Source organism: Oreochromis aureus, linkage group 8, assembly GCF_013358895.1.
Source record: "Oreochromis aureus strain Israel breed Guangdong linkage group 8, ZZ_aureus, whole genome shotgun sequence".
Lineage (NCBI taxonomy): Eukaryota > Metazoa > Chordata > Actinopteri > Cichliformes > Cichlidae > Oreochromis > Oreochromis aureus.
In genome coordinates, this window is record NC_052949.1 from 20,991,207 (window position 1) to 21,011,287 (window position 20,081).

At 41.5% G+C, this 20,081-nt stretch overlaps 1 protein-coding gene across 1 annotated transcript in view; it reads left to right on the forward strand.

Moving 5' to 3' along the window:
- Positions 1–2,393: 2,393 nt before the first annotated feature.
- LOC116320162 (cytohesin-3) overlaps positions 2,394–20,081 on the forward strand; it is a 31,975-nt gene continuing 14,287 nt past the window's right edge. Inside the window, exons 1-3 of the mRNA XM_031739696.2 lie at positions 2,394–2,801; positions 18,234–18,316; positions 18,708–18,772. Coding sequence (XP_031595556.1) covers positions 2,783–2,801; positions 18,234–18,316; positions 18,708–18,772 — 167 coding nt within the window. The 5' untranslated portion in view covers positions 2,394–2,782. The remainder of the gene's footprint in view (positions 2,802–18,233; positions 18,317–18,707; positions 18,773–20,081) is intronic.

Here is a 20,081-nt window from a genome sequence, read left to right on the forward strand (position 1 = left end):
GGTATACTAAAGGTGTGGCATTCTACAAGTTCGGTACAAAAAACATCTGAACAAAAGACTGAAAATAAATCATGTTCCTTACATCGCTCTTGTGATGTTCCAAACTGCAAACTTTTCAAGTGAATGAAACCTTTGTAGCACTGTGGTGCTTTTACTTCAGGCCTGGATGTTTCCTCCACACATGTCTTCATGAAACAAATCCACAAAGCAAGCAGGAATTACTGAAGTAAAGTATAACTACGGAAAATATAAGCTGAAAGTAGCTTATCAGGTTTGAATGTTTACTATAATTTAACTTTTATTACTTGCAGAAGTCATGAGCTGCACCTCATTTCGTTATATTTTGGTAGGAAAGTGGAGAAAAGGTCCAGCGATTTATTAAAATGTGCAAAACATAAGTGGAAATGCTGTATACAAGGCAAAACCAGTTCTAATGAGCCTGAAAGTCAATATTTGGTGTGGCCACCTTTATTCTTAAGCATAGCCTGAACTCTCTTTGGCAATTGTCTTATAGCTTCTTTAAGTTGCCTTTGGGAATACAATTTTTCTTTTTTTAAAAATGCGTATTTGTGCATGTGCTTGCATACTAACACAGAAACCGTTAGTGGTAAAAAAGCCACTTTAGCCTGTCTCCAAAATAAGCTCCCATGTTATAGTCATAAACTGTATATATTGTGCCACCACTATGTTTATTTCCAAATTAAACATGTGTGTCTTCACTCTCCCACTCTGCATGCTTTGTAGTTAATGAGAGTTTAAAGCTTGCATGCTGCAAGCTTGTGCTCAGATTCATGGATTATTATCCCAAATGTTTCAGGCACCATGGATATGGTTGCTGTGATTGAACCTTCACTTTGAAAGAGGTCAGATTTCATAATGCTGCGAGGGTGGAGGAGGACAGGCCCATCACATCACTTCCTGCTCTGTAGCTTTTTTCCATTGTGCCCCTGTAGTGCTGCACAATATGTCCTCAGCAACAACTCCCTTCCTGAGCTCTGGGTTGTGCACTTTCATATGCATTTCATGTTCTTTGCAGTCGGACTGCTGGCGTGGCTTTGCTGGAAAATCCTCAGTGAGTCAGACTCCTTTGGCGGTGAGCCCTCAAAGGTGTCGTCATGCCAGCATCAACAACATTGAGGCAGGTATATAGGTCGGAGTGCAAAAAGCACCTTTAAAACAGATATTTAGACTTTGCTCACAAGTTAACCACTGATCTTGTAATTGATGCAAATAAATGCATTGGGAAAACATCTGAGCAAATCAATAATGTTAATCAAAATGATATAATATGATGTAATCACCTTATGATGAAATATAATGTGAAGTGACTAGTTTTAAGGGATAAAACAACAATCTGATCCATAATCCAACACCTCTGACATGTTTCTTATTGGTTTATCTTCACATCATTGATTAATGAGGTTAATCCCTGACTGAGCTTTTTTTGTGGTCATAAATAATCTCAATAGTTTCCACATACTGTATAATTCATATGCTGCATCCTCGCTTGGATAATGTCTTCATTTAGAATGATAGAAACAGTTTTTCTGGGTAGTCATGTGAATCTAACACTGCTGAAGTCATCACTGCATCAAGAACACTGGAGTTGCATGACTGTTCAGAGAAACTGTAAGTAAATAATACATTTAACTCTACATCAAACAGATAACAAAGATGTACATGTCTGATAAAATCAGGTATTTACATTAGGAAGGGCAACAATTAGTATTTCCATTAAGTTCTTTAGCTGATATGCTAAAACGGGGGACTTATTTATTGTATGTATGTATTTTGGTTTCAGCATCTGAAATGTCAAGATTTGCTGTTTCATCTTCAAACAATTTTTTTTCATTTGCTTTAATAAGTGTGAGATTTGTAGTGTGAATGTGTCAAGGTTTTACTTTAACAGGTCTCTGAAAGGAGGTTTTTTCTTCCCACTGTCGTCAAAGGGCTTGTTCATAGGGGGCCATATGATTTGGGGGGTTTTCTTTGGTTTCTTTGTATTATTGTAGGATCTTTACCTTACAATGTAAAGCACCTTGAGGCAGCTGCTGTTGTGATTTGGCGCTAAATAAAGAAAACTGAATTAAATTGAATTTAACTTTTGTGGGAATTTCTTACCATTTTCTTTTCTTTCTTTAAAAAAAAAAACCTTGATAAAATTGCAAGAATAATTGTAATCTAAATTTTTTAAAAATCACATGTGCAGGGATTTTGTTTTTTCTTTCTTTTTTGAGTGAGTAATTTCATTTTAAATATCACAATGCTTTACAGTATTTTGCTTGATTTTTAAATACCCCACATCACTCATTTTACTTTGGTTAATCAGTAAGTGCCTGTTACATTGTGTGTGAAGTGTAGTGTATCGTTGGTGTGGGGGTGTTATTTTGGGGGGGCGGGCCTTGGTGACGTCGCCCTGGTTGCAGTGTAGCTGGTGTGAACGCAGACGGAGCAGCTGAGGATGGAGCAGAGGGACAAGAAAGCAGCTGCCTCACATCTCATCATCTCACCTCACTCGTGCAATTAAGGAGCTTCTTTTAATATACACCGAGGCTTCTTCTTCACCTCCCTCCCTTCTTCTCCCTTTTTTTCTTTTTTGTTTTCTGTTAATTTCGCCGCTGACATCTGCTCACCGGTCCACTTCACCCATCTGTCAACACACCGCCGGCTTCGCCTATGTGTCAGTGGACGGAAAGAAAATCCCGGTAAAGACAGCTAAACAGAATTTCCCGCGAGGTTTCACACCTTCAGCTGGAACTGCCAGGTCGCTGGTAGAGTCGATATGGACGAAGACAATCACGGTGAGGCTGTTTTCCTTTCTCCCACACTGGTTTTCTCTCCCTCTCAGTCTGCGCGCAGGGGAGGGGGACACAGAGAGGACGGTATGGATGGATGTGTGCGAGGACGCAAGGATGCGCGAAGACATGAGGTTGTCTTGTTTAGACATTCCCAGTCTTCCACGGTCGGTCGCCGTGTACCCTGATAATACATACCTGCTGATAAAAGAGCGTTTTTCAGATACAGGGCAGCCCTGTAATGATTTGCATGCCCTCATTCATCGCAGGTGAGAGCCTGATCTTGGCAGAAATCAGGAAAGAAGGGGGGGGGGGAAGCTACACAAAGCAAAATTTTCCCTGCATGCTCCTTTTCCATCTGTTTGATGTCTCTCTGCTTTGCTTTGAAGTATCTCTCACTATCTCTTGGCGCCATGTGAAGCCTGTAAACTGGTGGAAATTGATAAGATATCTGACAGGCATCCTTCCATATGGAGGATAGTACATTTTCTTGTGAAAGGTTCTTCTTTCATGAGCAGTTCTAAGATTAAAAATGAGGTTATTTGAGGAATAGTGACACCCATTGCACATTTCATTAAAGTCTATCTGAAGTTGTACTGCTAGTTCTTGTAGTAAAATGAAATACTGTAAACTGAACTCATTATTGAATTAGATGCAAGATTTACATTATTGATCTTGGTATGTAGGTGGAAGTTAAGCATGAGGAGCTCACTAGTGATGTCCAGTGTGCGCTGACTGTCCGGAGACTCTGTCATGACTTGGGTATTAAAGCTAGCATAAAGCAGTCCTGACGGTGGGTTTTGGTGGTAAAGCTGAATGAATTCAACCAGTTCAGGCGAGTGCAACATAACCCAGATTACCACACATGGTGGCTGCAGCTCTGAGTTGGTTATTAAATGATGGTGGGGAGCGACACACATGCGGGATGCTTCCGAGCAGTTAATCCTAACCGTCTTCTGGCCTGAAGTCCTCGAATACAATGTAGTGTAAACAAATGGATATAGTCTGATAACAGTTTGGCGGTTAAACTGTGAGATTAGTAGAGGCAGGAGAGGCGTTCCCCTGAACTTCCACTTTTTCTTTTTTACCCTCATCGGTGTCATGCTTGAATTACCTGAATATGAGGAAAGCCCTGAATTTGAATGAAAGTGATACAGATGACACAGATATTTCCAAATGTATGCCCTTTAGCTGATGTCCGTGTTTAGTTTTATTTGAATTCCACTCGGGTAGCTTTGCATGATTCACGCTTAAAAATCATCTCCATTCTCTGTCTGAAACTGGCGTTCTTTAGCGCATCTCCATTTAGGCTAGCTTCCTTCTGATTGGCTGCCCCTCTCAAACAATCAGAGCTGTTTGCCTGAGATCACCGTATTGATAAGAGTTGAAAAGAAACACATGAACTGAACATTTAGGGCAGTCTGAAAGCTGAGCTCTTGCTTTACAAGGACTACTTATACATACTCTGACCCCATTATTTGAAACTGTTTAATATGAGCATCCATCAATGTAAGAATATTTATATAATAGACAAATAAATGACTATATTTTGGAGGATTTGTGTGAATATTAATGTTTGCATATTTGCTGCCAAAATCAGGCGTATTGATTTCTCACTCTACGCTCTCACTCTAGGGCCAGTTATCAACAAGAAATAGGAAGATCTAATGTGCCACAAAGGTAACTGTGCTGATTCATGATCCAAAGGGCAAGGAATATTCATATTTTAGCTTTACCAGAGGGAAAACAGCTAGCTGTGAACAAAGATCTCTCTTTTCATGTGTGTTTTAGGAGAAGAGTTTTAAATGTGTTATTTCAGAGGCTTACAGACATGAATATTATTTTACAGTCATTCTGTTTGGACTCTAACCCATGAGGAGTTAGTGTGGTTGTTCCATTTTCCCTTAAAATCATGCGCACTACAAGCCAGCTCCTCATATGAGGTCAATCATAGAGATACCGATCCCCCCCCCAAAAAAATCATGTGACAAGAAGAGAGAGCTCAAGAGCACCGAGGCACGCTGTGTGTGATTAAATCTGAAATATAGGACACAAGCTTGTTGAGATTACATGCAGCAGTGTGCGTAGCGGATTTTTCAAATAACTTTCCATACATGTTAAATTAATTGAGAGCTCTGGAGCGCTTACTCACGTTCTCACTGCCTCCCATCACTTAAAATTGTTCACATGCGCACTTTGATACGCTGATGCTAAGCCAAAGGCACTTGGCGCCTGAATCTGTCTGCCAGTCACTTAACGGGCAGCTGCACAAAGTCAGTAATGTCAAAGACTCAGAGGTGTGTTCTGCTACATTTTTATGTCAGATCACTGAAAAAACTTTGTGATGTCAGTGCCGTGGTGATTTTGCAGACCTTTAGCTCAATGCATGTTGAGCTGCCTTGTTGCAAACTGTGCTTTGTAGCTCTCTTATCTTGCATTCTAACATATGTGCACATTATGGGACCGTGTTCCCACGCCTGTGTGTCCAGCCTGCATGCAAACTGCACAACATATGTTCAAAGTTAAGGGCATCATTTGTTCTGCACCGTTGAGCCAATCTGAGAACAACAGAGGCCCAACAGATGACATCATATTTTATAGGATTAAGCAACAGTACACAAAGAGCTAATGCTCCCTCAACCCTCCTCCTCTGTAACTGTAAACAGTGTATGGGAACATGCAGCTGGGTCCAGAATGACAAGGCGACACTGAGGTTTTTGATATGAGAGGCCTTTTTTTTGGGTAGATTACAGGTGTGCACCAAAATCGCTATAATCAATGCTTTATGCTAACACTGATTATCAGGTGATCAGGCGATGATGTATGCTGTGAGCTGGCTTTGCTTGTAATCATGAACCAATCAGGGAAAAATTACCACCCGCCTCTGCAGCTCTCTTTAGCTTAATGACCCATTAAGAATATGCTTTGGGCCTGACTAACTGATCGCACTGTGTTGACAGTCTGCAAATAAAATCAGCGTATGATGTGAAAAGACTTTAATTTTTTGTGTTTAAATCCAGTTGCCGCCCACGACTCGTTGAAAGGTTTTTACTGTGCTTGGTGTTGTTCACTCTCTAGTCGCAACTTGCGGCCGTCTATCTAAACAAAAGCCGCTAAAACGACTGCGTGCTGGCGTCCCTGCACCAAACGGTAAGCGACCACATAAACACTAAACCACTAAACACAGTGGAGCATTTAGTTATTTATCTCAGGTGCAGGTGGAGACCAAAACAGAGGGAAAAGGAGAGCAAACTTTGGATTTGCCATTCATCTCTTAAACACCTGCCGATTGTCACATTTAAGGAATCTTATGCATTCACTACAAAAACAAAAACAAACAGATGTAGGCTGTCCAATGACCTCACAGTTATTTCACATTGTTCAGCTTTCCTTCCATGCTGCGGCCTCCGTGGTGCTATCACTATAACAGCTGGAGGACACATCATACACAAAAGAGTCCATAATAGGCACATTCCTTTATGGAATCCCAAACATTTCCTTTGGCAGGTGTGAATGAGTTTTGTTTTGTTTTACTTCACAGCAGCGCCAGTGTGATCTGCTCCTCATTTCATGCTGCATTTCTATTGGATGGTTAAGAGACTTAGATCGTAGCACCAGTCCTACAACTGTACATTTTTTACACTGTCAAGCATGTTACATTGGCTAGATTTCAATGCATGTCAACAACCATACAGTAAGCAACTCATTGCAAGGGGAAAAGTCATGCTTGTGTTTGCAACTTATTGCTCTGCCTCAAAGTGTGTGATCTGGGGGGGCGGGGTTATTGCAATTTGCAGACAGAATCAAGAACTTGTAGAGCACCTACTACTGTGCAGTGTGTGGAGTTGTCCCATCCTGCAAGTAGAACTTATATTTCTTAACTACAGTTATCCCCACGCTGAACGAAACTATAAACAGTGCCACTGTGCATTGTTTGTGGTACTCAGCTGCAGCATGGGATTCATTAGTGCATGTTTACTGCACTCACTAATCAGAGTTGGCGCTTCTCTGCTCAGCTTGCATGCCACAGAGCAGACAGGGCCTGGCTTCAGATTGGATGAAATCAGCAACAGGCTTCAAAATGTTTTTATTACTCATGTGTCTATTTTTAGCATCATTGTATAGCTGAATGGAGAAGTGGAAAGAACACAGACGCAGGAGCTGGCTAGGAAGCAGTTCACTGAATGGCTGGATTGAGGCCATGGATTTTTACTCTTGGATTTTTAAAAAAAAAAAAATTTGTATTTCCTTTCCTTCGTAGGAGCTCTGTGATGCTTCAGTCAAGGGTTATTGCGAGCTGAGCTGTTTGTGCAGACTTGGGAGTATTAAAATGCTGAAGTGAATAGAAATTTCCAACACCTTTAAAGCCTGAATGAAGCTCTTTGTGGCAAAGTCGGTGTAGACGCCCAAAATGTGCAAAACTGTTTGTTTTTGTTGAGCCTCGTCAGGCTTTTCTGTCCATGTTTCCTGTTTAACTGTCACGATAACCCGAGTGAGTCAATCAGCACTCTTCTCTCTATCTGACCGTGGGAAAAGTTATATGGGAAAGGCCTTTCCTTCCATTCTCCTGCTGTCTTTGGACTGTGAGTGTGTTCTGAAATAACATCTCATATCTGAATGTAAAGACCTGTTAATGGAACACACCACAATGGCAGTTACTGTGTCTCCTAAAAGCACACGCAGGCTTTCTGATCAGTCTTCTCTTGCAGTGAAAGAGCTTCAGTAAAAAAAAAAATTAAAATGCCCTTCTTCTTTGCGTTTCTGTGCAATCAACTCTCAATGGACATCAGACTGGATGCAATTATTTCATATCATATTCACCCCGGCAGGCGTGAAACTCAAGATAAGATGGCTTTTGAGTCTACACAGAACTTAAGCTCTGAGGGAGATTAGTTGGTAAGAAGGGGAAGTTGGTGTGATTGGGGTATGGTCTTTGTTGTGGCTGTAGGGCGAGTGAGTGGGAGGACATCAGACAGTTACTTGAGGCGAGCTGTGGCTGCTCTGTAGGTATCCATCACCCTGGGAGGCTGAAAGTAAATGGTGCTGGTGCTGAATGGGTGGATACATGTTTACTAGTGGCGACAGCATGAATAGTGTTGTTTTTGCTTTGTGAGTCTGTCTGTCTCTCTCTCTGTGGCATTATGGTTAAAAATGTGGTCTGGGAGACACCTACTCTAGACGGACCTACCCCAAAGATGGTTTAGAGCACTTTAACCTGGGTTTATGTGTCGGTCTGTGCAAAGATTTTGCCACAAGCTCTGCAAGATGCAGCCAATACTTAACATGTCACATTAGACATAACATTGCTGTCTGATGATAGCTGTGGTCTGAACTGCTGTAAAAGCACAATATTACAGAGTGAATGATTTTATACTACTGCACTGAATCTATGTAGAGCCTCTAACGCAGCATGCAGAAGTGGCCAACAGGGCTACCAGCTTTAATACTTGTGCTGGTGTACCTGCATTGCTTTGCATGTTTGCTGCCAAAATACTAATTGGTGGTGGAGTTTCTCTCTTCAAGTTGGTCTGTTCTCTTCCAGTCGACTCAAAAAAAAGAGGAAAAGCCAAAGTAGCTGAAAATGCAATCAGTCATTGCAGTCGATGCAACGTGTAGGTAAATCCCCAAAAGTTGATTCTGTTCATCTGGATGTTGCGTTTTCAGTGGGAGAAACGTTTCATCACTCATCCAGGTGACTTCTTCAGTCTCAGCTGACTGCAGGTTTCCCCAACCTTATAAACAGTACATTTGCATAATGACTCAAACTAGCACCACTGAAGAAACAATGGGCTGTGAGGTCAGTTCCTTGATCATTAACATGCAAATTCTCATGACCATTAATCAACAACCCCTGATCAGAGCTCATTGATCAAAGACCACTGATCAATGGCCATGAGTACCATTCACTGGGGAATGGCTGCAATCACAGCATTGTAAGATGGTGAAAGATGTACCCTTAGGCCCCCTCCTCGATTCAGAGATGGTCTTTCCCTTTTCACGTAAATGGCCTCCTTGACTCCCAGCTCAAACCCTGCTCCTCCCCATCCAGGATGTGTACATCCTCATCCTTGAAAGAGTGTCCACTGGTCTGTAGGTGTAAATAGACTGAGGAGTCCTGGCCTGATGAGGTGGGTCTTCTGAGACAGAAGAAGTCACTTGGATGAGTGACGAAATGTTTCTCCCACCGAAAACGCTACGTCGCAATGAACAGAATCAACTTTTGGGGATTTACTTACCTGGATGATTGAGAATGCGTGCAGGTACATTTCCATAAGTTAAGGCAGAGGGTTTGACAAGTGTTCATGATTACAGAATCCTTGCAGTTACACATAAATCCTACTTAAGAGCAGACAGTTTCTTTTTTAATCTCCTAGACGACCCCGGTGAAGCCCTTAGTGTAACTGCCATTGTGGCCGTAACCAGTGGCTGAAAACACCAAACACCAAACGCTTTGATTGTTTCAGCTGGTCATGTGCCTGTTTTTCTTTTTTCTTTTTTTTTGGGGGGGCTTTCTTTCTTTTGTAACATCACATGTGCGATACAGCCAGATCATGTTGGTTTCATCAGAGCAGAAGCTCAGAGGGAGATGTCACGACTGCTTGAAAAGATGAGTCTTCCTGGAAAGATGGGCTCTTGAGGGGAAAGAGAAGACAAAAAAAGAGGAGCACAGAGAAACCACAAAGAACAAACGGGACAAAATAGAAACAACAAGAACGAGAAGTTCCCAAAGTTGATGACTTGCAGTTGTGTTGTCAGGTGCTAAGTATAGTCCAACTAAGCCGAAACCATTTTCTTCAACTTTGGATATTTTTCTGTGATAACAAACAAAATAACTTCTGTTTTGGATTGAATGAAGATAAACATAACCCCGCAGCAACATCCAGTAATATATTTTGGTAATAATTAGATTTCCCATATCCAACATGTAGTTGATCAATACTGTATATAAAAAGTGTAAAATCTGCAGATAATTGTGTTACATAAAAAAAACTAATGCCAGTCATCTGAATAGATGGGGATTTTGAGAAGCACTCATTCGCTTTCTTACCAAATGTTATGTGAGAAGACTAATAGTAATCCTGCTTAAAGCTAAAAGCCAGAAGAGGGTGAGTTTAAATTAGCTTAACATTTATCCAAATGTAATTAAAAAATAAAGAAAAATCCATAGAGCATAGAGCTCCATATAATTCACCCTTCCAAACGCCGTACAGCACCCGAGTAGTCTGAAATGACTGTCTGCAGTGGTTTAGGCAAATGTGTCTATTTTGTGTCTTCACAAGCAATTGCCCAAAAAAAAGTGCTAAAATGAACTCTTAAAATCTCACTGGTTGACCCAGTAGGCAGGCTGTGTTATTTAAAAGCTTAAGGGGAGATTTGGAAAGAACAGAAATTCATTTTGACTACCAAGATTATGGGTTTTGTGGTGCAACATTAGAAGATTAAACATACAGTTGCATTACACCACATGTAAGTAGACAAACACACAAAGACAGCGCTGGCGCATGATGCGCAAGGATTGAGTCGGGGCTCGTAACAAACTGCGTTATTATAGTGTCGGGAGAGACGACTACATATGGACCTGATTAGAAGAGAGACTGTGGAGGCTTCGCAACATGTTCCCATCTCCATGGTAGTAGGTGTGTGTTTTCGTGTGTGTGTGTGTGTGTGTGTGAGAGAGAAAGAGAGAAACAAGACATTGTAACTGTTTGTCAGTGAGGCAATGTTTCTGCTGTTGCAAATAGGGGGACGCTTTGCCTGGAATTATTGCTTCGAGCTTTGAAAGGAGGAATCTCTTTAAGTGCGAGACGGAGAGCAGATGGGAGACAAAAGGCTCGGCAAATTAAATGAGTGTGTTTCACTGCGGGGACCAACACAGACAGACAGCAGCAGAGATCTGGGCCTACAGCGTCTGAGTAATTTCAGCTGAAGGGGAACGTTGGGTCCAGTTTAGGAGAAAGGAGAAAACCGGGTCCAGCCAATCATACAGGCAGGCCTGAAAGGAGGGAGTGAGTAGTGGGGGTGGCTGTGATACTTACATGTTTTTCTTGGCTGCTGGCTGGATAGAAATGGAGGACGCCAAACCCATTCTCACCTCAGCACAAATACGTGGGTTACTTTTCAACCACTACTACATATCTTAGGTCAGTCTCACTGTCGGCGCTTATGTCAGGCCATATATTAAAGGAACATTTCGTCCCAAAAATGAACTGCATGTGTTTTTCCTCTGTTATGTACTACAGCTGAACAGTGATGTAGGCTTATTATTAACTACTTGGCTGACATGTATTGTTATAGTGCTTGCTAAAAAATAAGGCACAGCTGAGGGGAAAGGTCATAAATGTTTACTTTGTGCATAAGAATTCTCTAAAACCAACAAACAATCCATTCTTGGTTTTTCTTTCAGAGGGGATGAATTACAAAAAAAGTGAAGAAAATCTTTTTTACCACAGGGCTGATCACTCGATTGTGAGTGGATTTAAAAACTGTCTATTATTATGATACATTAGCAGTTAGTATGTTATCTGAATGATCTGAGAGTGTTAGTTTTCTTCCAGACTCCAAAGCTGTGTTCTCTAATCACCCATTAACAGCATGGCTGTCACGTTATGGGAAGATGCAATTGCGATTTGCTATCGCGGAGGCTTATATCGCGGTTTTGTATCAGTTACAAAATTGTTACGCTTCTAATCTTTGAACATCTTGATACAAACCCTAGCCTTTGCGTGAGTCCGTCTGCACAGCGATATCACTGCTGCTTCAGTTCAATTTTATTTATATGCTGCCAAATCACAACAGCAGTTCCCTTAAGATGCTTTGTACCAAAGTGGTTGCACTTTTATACAAAGAAAAACATTGTGCATTAAAATACCCACTGTAAGGTTTGTTTACTGAGCTTTTTATGCGTTTTTTCCAGCATATTTAAGAGACAGTTCTGTTTATTTATTCTACAATCAAGATGCATAAATGGCTGCACAGGCCAGAGGGAAAATATAGAAATGTAGTTTTTCTTGGGGTGAAATGTCCCTTTAAATACATACTGCTGGTTAGGTTTTCAGGGTAGTTCATAGAGGTGTACCTCTATTATTTGCACTTCTGCCATTGAACCTATTATTGGCTGATATTAGCTATTTCCTGATATATCAGTATCTGCATTTATAACATCCAACGGATGAAAAGTTAAAAAGTAAAAACGAGACCAGAGAAACACCCTTCAACTATGTCGTGCTTGATGTTGCACAGTTTGTCCAAAAGAGGGCACTCTGCAAAGTCCACAAATACAACCACCAGCTGATCCGAGCAGCGTCGGTGGAGAGCATAAATGAGTAAGGGTATCTGTTAATGTTTTGTATGTCTGAAAATCAGCCAATATGTAGGAATACCAGATTTTTAAATAACCTGCGTAATGTCAGTATTGGCATCAATATCTGTATCGACTTTAAAATCCTATATTAGTGAGGCTCAACATCAGACTCTCCTAAATCCATGGCAATGCTGCTCTGAGTCATTCCCTCTTTGGAGAAAACTTTTGAAGTTTAATAAAATATCCGGGCACTTTCTCCTTTCATTTCCTGCACCGTTTTCTCGATCAAGTATATATTTTCACGTCTGTGTTCAACTAGACTTGGATAAGAACTGAGATTTTGTTTTTTGTTTTTTTTTAAATGGAAAGTATTTGATCTGCCAGGTGGCCATCTGGATATTTGGATATTTTGAGGTGATCCATGTATAATAACTATAGTGAACTTGGGAGTCAATACCAAGAGAGAGCAATTACCTTGACGTTGTGGGTGGCTTCTAAAGTGTTGTTCTGGTCTCATTGTGAACATGATCAGGGTGGTCCACCAGAGTCGGTGTTTTTGCAGGCAGCGACACAACCATCACAGGAACATCCCAGATCTCAGAGCGGGCTGAAGGCCAGCGCAGAGCTCCTGTTTAACAGAAGTCTGTGCCCGTCATCCAGCTCCGGTTCTCCGCCGCTGCCTGCACGTAGTCTGCATCACTCGAGATATCAGAAGTTTGCTCTTGTTCAGTGATACGTGCAAAATAACAGGTACCAAATTCGGATTTCAAAATTGCTCCCTGGCTAGATATCTATCACAATATCGGAGGCGAGCATGCACATATCAGATAAAGCGTTGCATTCTGCTGCTTGTCCGTCAGCTGACACCCACAGGAAGCAAAGGAAATGATCAGCCACATACATGTCGCTTTTCAAAATGTGTTGTCATATCAGTGTTGTCCATCTTTGCCTGCTGAAACTGGGACTGCATCCAAATGAGGTTTGACCGTGTAAGGCTCGAATTTTACACGTATAAAAGCGACGATGCTGTTAGAGCCGAAGGATTTTGTTGGTATCGTTCTGTGTAGCACTTATTCTGTTTCGTGTAACATTTGATAACGGTTGTGCTGGTTGTTTAGTTTTGTAATAATTTACAGGCTGTTCAGCCATTTATCAAACATAATCCTCAAAGTGTGTACACCAATTTCTACAGTCATTGGTGTAGACCAAGTTCTTCTACTCCAATGCTAGCGCTGGTACGCCTATCGCTCAGAGAAGAATACTGCAGCAAGTACCTGCACCCTCAGCGCAGATGCAAATGATGATTGGGCTTAGTGATGTCACTGTTTCACGCTGCAGCCATAATGTGGGCCTTTAATGCATCAATAGAAATCTCATTTTTCATTTGCTGTGAGCACAGCATATATGCTAACACCCTTTTTATCATGCAGCAAAGACAGTGACTGTGCAGGGTCAGACGGGTACAACTTTCCACATCAAACTTGGTCACTATCATGAGTACAGTGTCTGGATACTTGTAGTGTACTGGGTGTAGCCATTCTTCTCAGTGAGAACTTGACTTTATGAGCTCAGAAAAATATTAATCTGTCTATAACCTGGAGCATCCAGGACTGGAGAGTTCCAGTGTGTGAAAGTGATGCTGTTTGAACTGTACTCATCCCCTCAGCTCCAACAAAAATGCCTTCTCTGGCCAATCAAATCATCCGATCATAGTTACTTTAGCCACCGGCATAAGGCTGCGGAAGCATCACATCAAATATTGACATAGTGCTGATGCCGAACAGATGTGCAATATAACAAGGACATCATGTGCAGACCACCTCCTATGCAACCACACACTCAAACAAATGCACTCACAGCAGGAGGTCTCCAGCCCAAAAACTGCAGATTAACAGAGCAATCAGTGTAAAGGCTCTTCAGCCTCTCGAGCCCCAGATTTTGATGGTGACCCCCAGAGGTAGTTAAAACTAGAGGCCATGTTAGCCACCCAGGAACGTCTCTTGTGACACGATAGACCAGGACCGTCATGTTCCACATTATCTTTATATTGTTATACCTAAAAGCCCAAACACCATCATCAGAAAAACCCATCAACACTGACCGCTTTAGTTTAACACTTAAAGGAGCAACAATCTGCCATTAGAGAAGTCAGTTTTCATTGGCTGTTTCCTTCATTGTGTACCAGTTTGCTTCAATACGGCATACGTTCATGACCTTTGACCTTCTGTATCAAACCCTTGTTCACCTCACAGCATCACTTGTACCGACGTGGCTCTGCAGATAGCTACACCTGGTGATCTGCTCCGGCGCAAACTATCACATTACTTTATCCAGCATCACTGAGCCAGGCAGCGGCTAGCAGCTGGGAACATCTGTGTATATGCTGCCATATATCACACTGTATGAGTGTACTGGGCTTGTAAAGAGTGTGTGTAGGATTAGTGCCAGCTGGCTTTGGTGTGCATGTAATCATATGTATTTTCATCCACATGTCCACTGGTATGTATGATCTGGGCTATAATGCAAAGCATGTCTTTGTCCACCGTTTGAGGGATTGAGGGCAGCGGAGCACAGATTAGGGTCTGGATCCAAAGGAAGTTTCCTTCCTGGTCTTTCCTCCTTCCTCTCATGTGACACATAGAGCTTCAGAGCCAACTGGGATAAAAAGGATGCCTTTTTTTTTCTCAAAGCTCATCCACTTTAAAATACATTATAGCGTTTAAAGTCAATTTAAAGGCAGTGAATCTAGACAAATCCCCTCTCAGTCACACAAGTCAGTGACAACTGGGACCACAGCCAGTTTCAAGTGAGCTCCATGTCCTGCAAGTACCTCGCTGCTTTTCCTGCACGAACGGTCTGAACACAGGATTCAGAGACTCATTTCTCAAAGCCTGGGAATTTTTTCCCCTTTCTTCTGTCTACTCCAAAAAAATAACTTGAATATAATATATATATACACACATCGATGGTTTGCAGACGATTTCCTGCATGGTTTTAGTGGGTGTTTGGGGGAACAGTTGTTGCTTTTGGGTGTGAAGAGCAGCAGGGGATTTATGCTTAAAAGTAGATTTTGGGGAGATTTAGTTTTTTAAGGCAGGAAATTGCTGGAACCCTTTTGTTTTGCCGCACACATGTTGGAGTGTTAACCTTTGGAATCTCTCACTCGGTGCCGTGTATTTCTAATGTCACCTATTGGGGATTTCTTCTAGAGGTCACGAAGTTAAAGCGTGTCTAGCTTTTTTGTGTTTTCTTAGACACAAATTGAAGCCGGCGTGTCATTAACTTTTGTATGATTTGACCCTCTAAAGATCTGCTGTTTACTTAGAGGCAGTGACTCACACCGCAATTGATTTTAGTAGATTATCATTCAAGCATGGCTGCGTTTGGCTTGGTAGCAACCAGTTTGCTAAAGACACTAAAGTCATTTCCTGAGTAAGTCATAGAAGGTCACGGGGCGGGTGTGTTAATAATCTAATTGGTGGACCACCTCTGAAGAAAGGTCATACACTGCTAAGCAAGAGCATCCAGTAGACCAGAAACACTAATAGCAGGGGCTTTATGGCCTCCTCTGTTATCATGTAGTTTGAAAAGCTCCAGGTCCAGCAAGACTAGCCTCGATTGAAGGATAGTGATAACGCTATGCCACTAATGGTGCTTGGCTTTCATTAAAGAGAGCATCCTCTTCTCATTCAATTTGTAATGAATCAAGATTGTAATCATGCACGTTGTTGTTGCAGCCGTGGGATATCTCTATTAGCTAATGCACAGCCTTAGGCTAATGGAAAACATGGAGCTGTATGCCTCCTGCATAAAATCGTCCTCTGGGACAATTATTCAAAAGGCATAAAAGCGGCCCAATGATTGGGAGAACCTTTTTAATATATTTTTTATATATAGATTATTTCCTGTTTTAATAATTAGTCATCTGGTGCAAACGGTGTCAGATGCCGGAATACAATTTGATTGTTTAGCCTGAGAAAGCTGGTGCCAGGAAATGTTTTATCCGCCTGTTTAGTTGTTAGCATTCACCATGATTACCATTTTGTTTTCTAAGAAAAACACATTCAGCTGATGCTTTAGCCTGTGTCTTAACATATTTGATATATATTTTCATTGACACCTACAATACAATATCCAGTATTTGCTAAAAATACTTCATTTTTAACAAAACTTAATTGAGATCTGGTGACTGTGGAGGCCATTTGAGTACCGTGAACTCATCGTCATGTTCAAGAAACCAGTTTAAGATGATCTGAGCTTTGTGACAGGGCGCATGGTGGCCCGCTGTGGCCATAAAGGAATGGACACCGTCAACAGCGTTGACCATGTGGCATTTAAACAATGCTCATTTGGGTACAAGGAGGCAGTAAACACACCATCACACCACCGCCAGCAAGCCTAAACTGTTGATCTGAGGGATGGTGGAGCCATGCTCCATTAAGGCCAAACTTTCGTCCCACATTTGAATCAGCAGAAATAGAGACTCTTCAGATCAGATTCCAGTTTTCTGCTGTTCAGTTTTGTGAATTGAAGCTTCATTTTTCCCATTTTTAGCTGACAGGAGGCCACCCAGGTTGTATTCTGTTGATATCTGATTTTTTTTCTGGTTTTGGCGCTGGTATCACCCCCAATAAACGTGGAAAACATTTATACCATATTCATATCTGTCCATTAAATACTAAGTTATAGTTTTGCATAAGATAATGCTTAGAAACAACTTTACTGTGCTGATATAGGCATAGATTGAGATTTCATAAAGGGGAGGACACAGGGAGCACATCCTTCCAACTAATTAGATGCCTCCAACCCTTCTTGAACTTTTAACCAGTAAAATTCACAAACAGACTTTGATGTATGCAGGCGAAATGTTTCAAAAACACTTAAATAAAGCATTAAAAAGTCATGTAAAAGAGCCTTGAAACTGGGAAACTTGGGAATTTCCAAGTAATTGTCTTCAAAGCCACATGCATTCATGGTCACAATAGAATTGCAAGTAGTGTAAGTGATGTGAGGTAGCCGGAGGTGAGCAACACTAATTAATTAACATCTTTATTTTCATTGTGCTTTCATATTCCCATCTGCTGTCTATTAAAATCATGGCCCCGGGGAGAAAACCGCCCACCCCATCTTTACCTGACCCTCCTCACGCTGCTTCAGAATTACATAACCGCGTTAGGAAGTACCTTTTGTGTCACTGCTAAATCCGAATACCATCGACAACAATACTTGGCCGCCCTGAATGCAATTCTTCTGCAAGCTGTCAAATTAAAAGGGGGTTGAGTACTTCCTCTTGAGCCCAGTGACCCTGTTTTATTTTTAATTGGCGCAGAATCCCGACTGTGAGGGGAAAATAACAAGTGGTGGGTTTTTCTTGGGGGTTTTTTTTTTTTTTTTGGTTTTGTTTTTTTCCCTTTAGCAACATGTGAAGCTGAACATGATTTTTAGATGTGCCACTTTCCTGTTGAGAGATTTACGCGTTCTGCTTTTTGGTTGGCTTAATGAAGCAGGATTTCACAGGCTCTCTGTGCTCGGGAAGATGTAGAAAATTGAGAAGTAAAGCGTGCGCTGTAGAGAAGAGGGATCAAGTTAGAGGGAAAAACAAGAGTGAAACACTGGAAAAGAAAGCAAACCATCCTTTTCTCTTGCATGTTTTGGGGTTTTTTTCTTGCTCAGAGCGGTAAAACACACACAGCTGGAGGGGGTTGGGGTCATGGGCTGTGTTAAATTACCAAATTCACATGAAAGAAACATAATCTGGATTGGTTTTATTAATAGAATTTTCCCCCCAAGCTAAATGGAGAAGGAAGGAGGGAAGGGGCTAAACACTTTCAAGTGGAATAATTAAGACCCTTTGCCTTCTCTCTCTGTCTTTAGTTAATTAACATGCAGGCTCTTGATATCTGCTGTTCCAGCTGTTCAAGGTCCCACTTTACTGTGTTAGGAGAATAAGCCTTAAAACTGCTTTTACATATTTGCAGTGAACTGCTAGATTTGATTTAGCAGTCCTGTTTTGCTCCTTTTAGTTGACTTTTTTCTCTTTTGTTATGCAGTAAGAGCTAAAATAGCAGAAATAATAATAGCAACTGCGTACAAATGAGAGGTAATGTCTTCTGTGTTTTCTCCATCGTGCGTTTCAGTCCCCGAGGATCTGTCCGTGGAGGAGAGGGATGAGCTGTCGAACATCAGGCGGAGGAAGAGAGAGCTGCTCGATGACATAGAGGTGTGTGCTTGAATATATACAGTCTATTAACTGGATAGACTTAGCTTCATCTTAGCAGCTAAGTTCATTAACTACAACAGTTGTATATTGATTGAAAGTCATTTTATTGCCAAATTAAGGACAGTGCTGAATGTATTGGTTGTAATTGCTCAACTGTATTCCCAATCTTTTTTCCGTTGTCTATACGCTGCTGCGGCACTGTGGGTGTATTTGCATGCTGTATGTAATGCAAATGGGCCTATCTTTGCACACGCAGTTTCCCCATAAGAAAAAAGTTAGTTTTCCACTGCGTACAGTTCTTTCTTAGTCCCGTCTCATCCCTTTGCTTTGTCCAGCTTGAGCATAAAGAAGACCAACTGGGCCTTGTGTTTTCTCTGTGTGTTTCTCACAGAGGTTGAAGTTTGAGATAGCAGAGGTGATGACGGAGATCGAGCAACTGACATGCGTCGGAGAAAGGCAAGTCAAAAAAGTGGAGATGCTTTGTTAAACAGAGATATTGCTGTAGTCTTTTTTACCTCATTGTCTTGTTTCATGTGGACAGGCATGTGTAAGTGTGGAAACCGGTTAATTGTTTTTAGTGTGGATTTAATGGCAGCAGTGTGTCTCAAAGTTATTCCCTATTTGTTATGAGGCTTTCATCAAGCCCTTCTCACTATGGCAGCGATCGATGGGGATAAATACCAAACCTTTTTTCGGGTTACAAATATATAAAAAAAGAACAAATCTTGTGTAGAGTTGACAGAAACACCCTTAAAATAACACAAACATATACAATATTGATTATAGAGTGTTCCATGACAGATAATGGTCTACAGCAGTAAATAGCAGCAACATTTGATTAGATTTTGCCTCATAAAAGCTATCTCTGTGACTGTGACTCATTGCCTCTGTCTGAGTTGCGTTCAGGATTTGCATGCAAGTTTTGATGACAGACCAGCGTTATGTGGCATAGCTACATACATAACTACACCTGGCTGTATGAAATATCATACCTGTTGTATGTTAGAATGAGAATTAAAAAGCTTTTATTGTCATAAAATGTGTGATGAAACAAGCATACAGTCATTTACACAGTAGACATAAACAAGTACTTCACATTAAAACTAATAAATAAATAAGATGTGTTTCAAATATGGTGAGGAAGTAATATGCTAATAACAAGCAGTCATCCTATGGAGTATGATGGTGGAAATATTTAAGAATTGCACAATTATTTAAGCAATAATAGACAGTATTCTAAATTGCTCATTGCACTTAGCTGTGATATTGTAAAGGAGGGAAATTATCGCCGAATGAGGAAGTGGAGGTGTTGGTGGTGGCAGGGTGATTATGACACTTATGAAGATGCTCTTTCCGAGTCTGTGTGCCCTGTAGCACCTGCCGAGGGGCAACAGGGTTGAACAGGTGAGAGCCAGGATGTGAGGGGGTCCTTTAAAAGCTGCAGGGAGGGCGGAGAGCAGACTTCTGAGCTGTGTCGAAGCCGCCGCCTCCTCTCTGCGTCGGTGCAGCTCCTGGACCTTACCGTGATACAGAGTGTCAGCACGCTGTCTGCGGAGGAGTGCTAAAAGGTCACCAGCAGCTTTTGGTTGTTGTTCCTGAGCACTCTCAAGATGTGACGCTGCCTTTTTAATATGTTTAAAAAAAGGAATGTTAGCAGCACAGAGGTCACTGCGCTTTTTCCACATCCAGTGAGTGTTCAGTCCACGTTAGGAGGCAGCTCATTTATTGTCTGGGACCAGCTTTGCCATCACTCATGGTTTGGTTT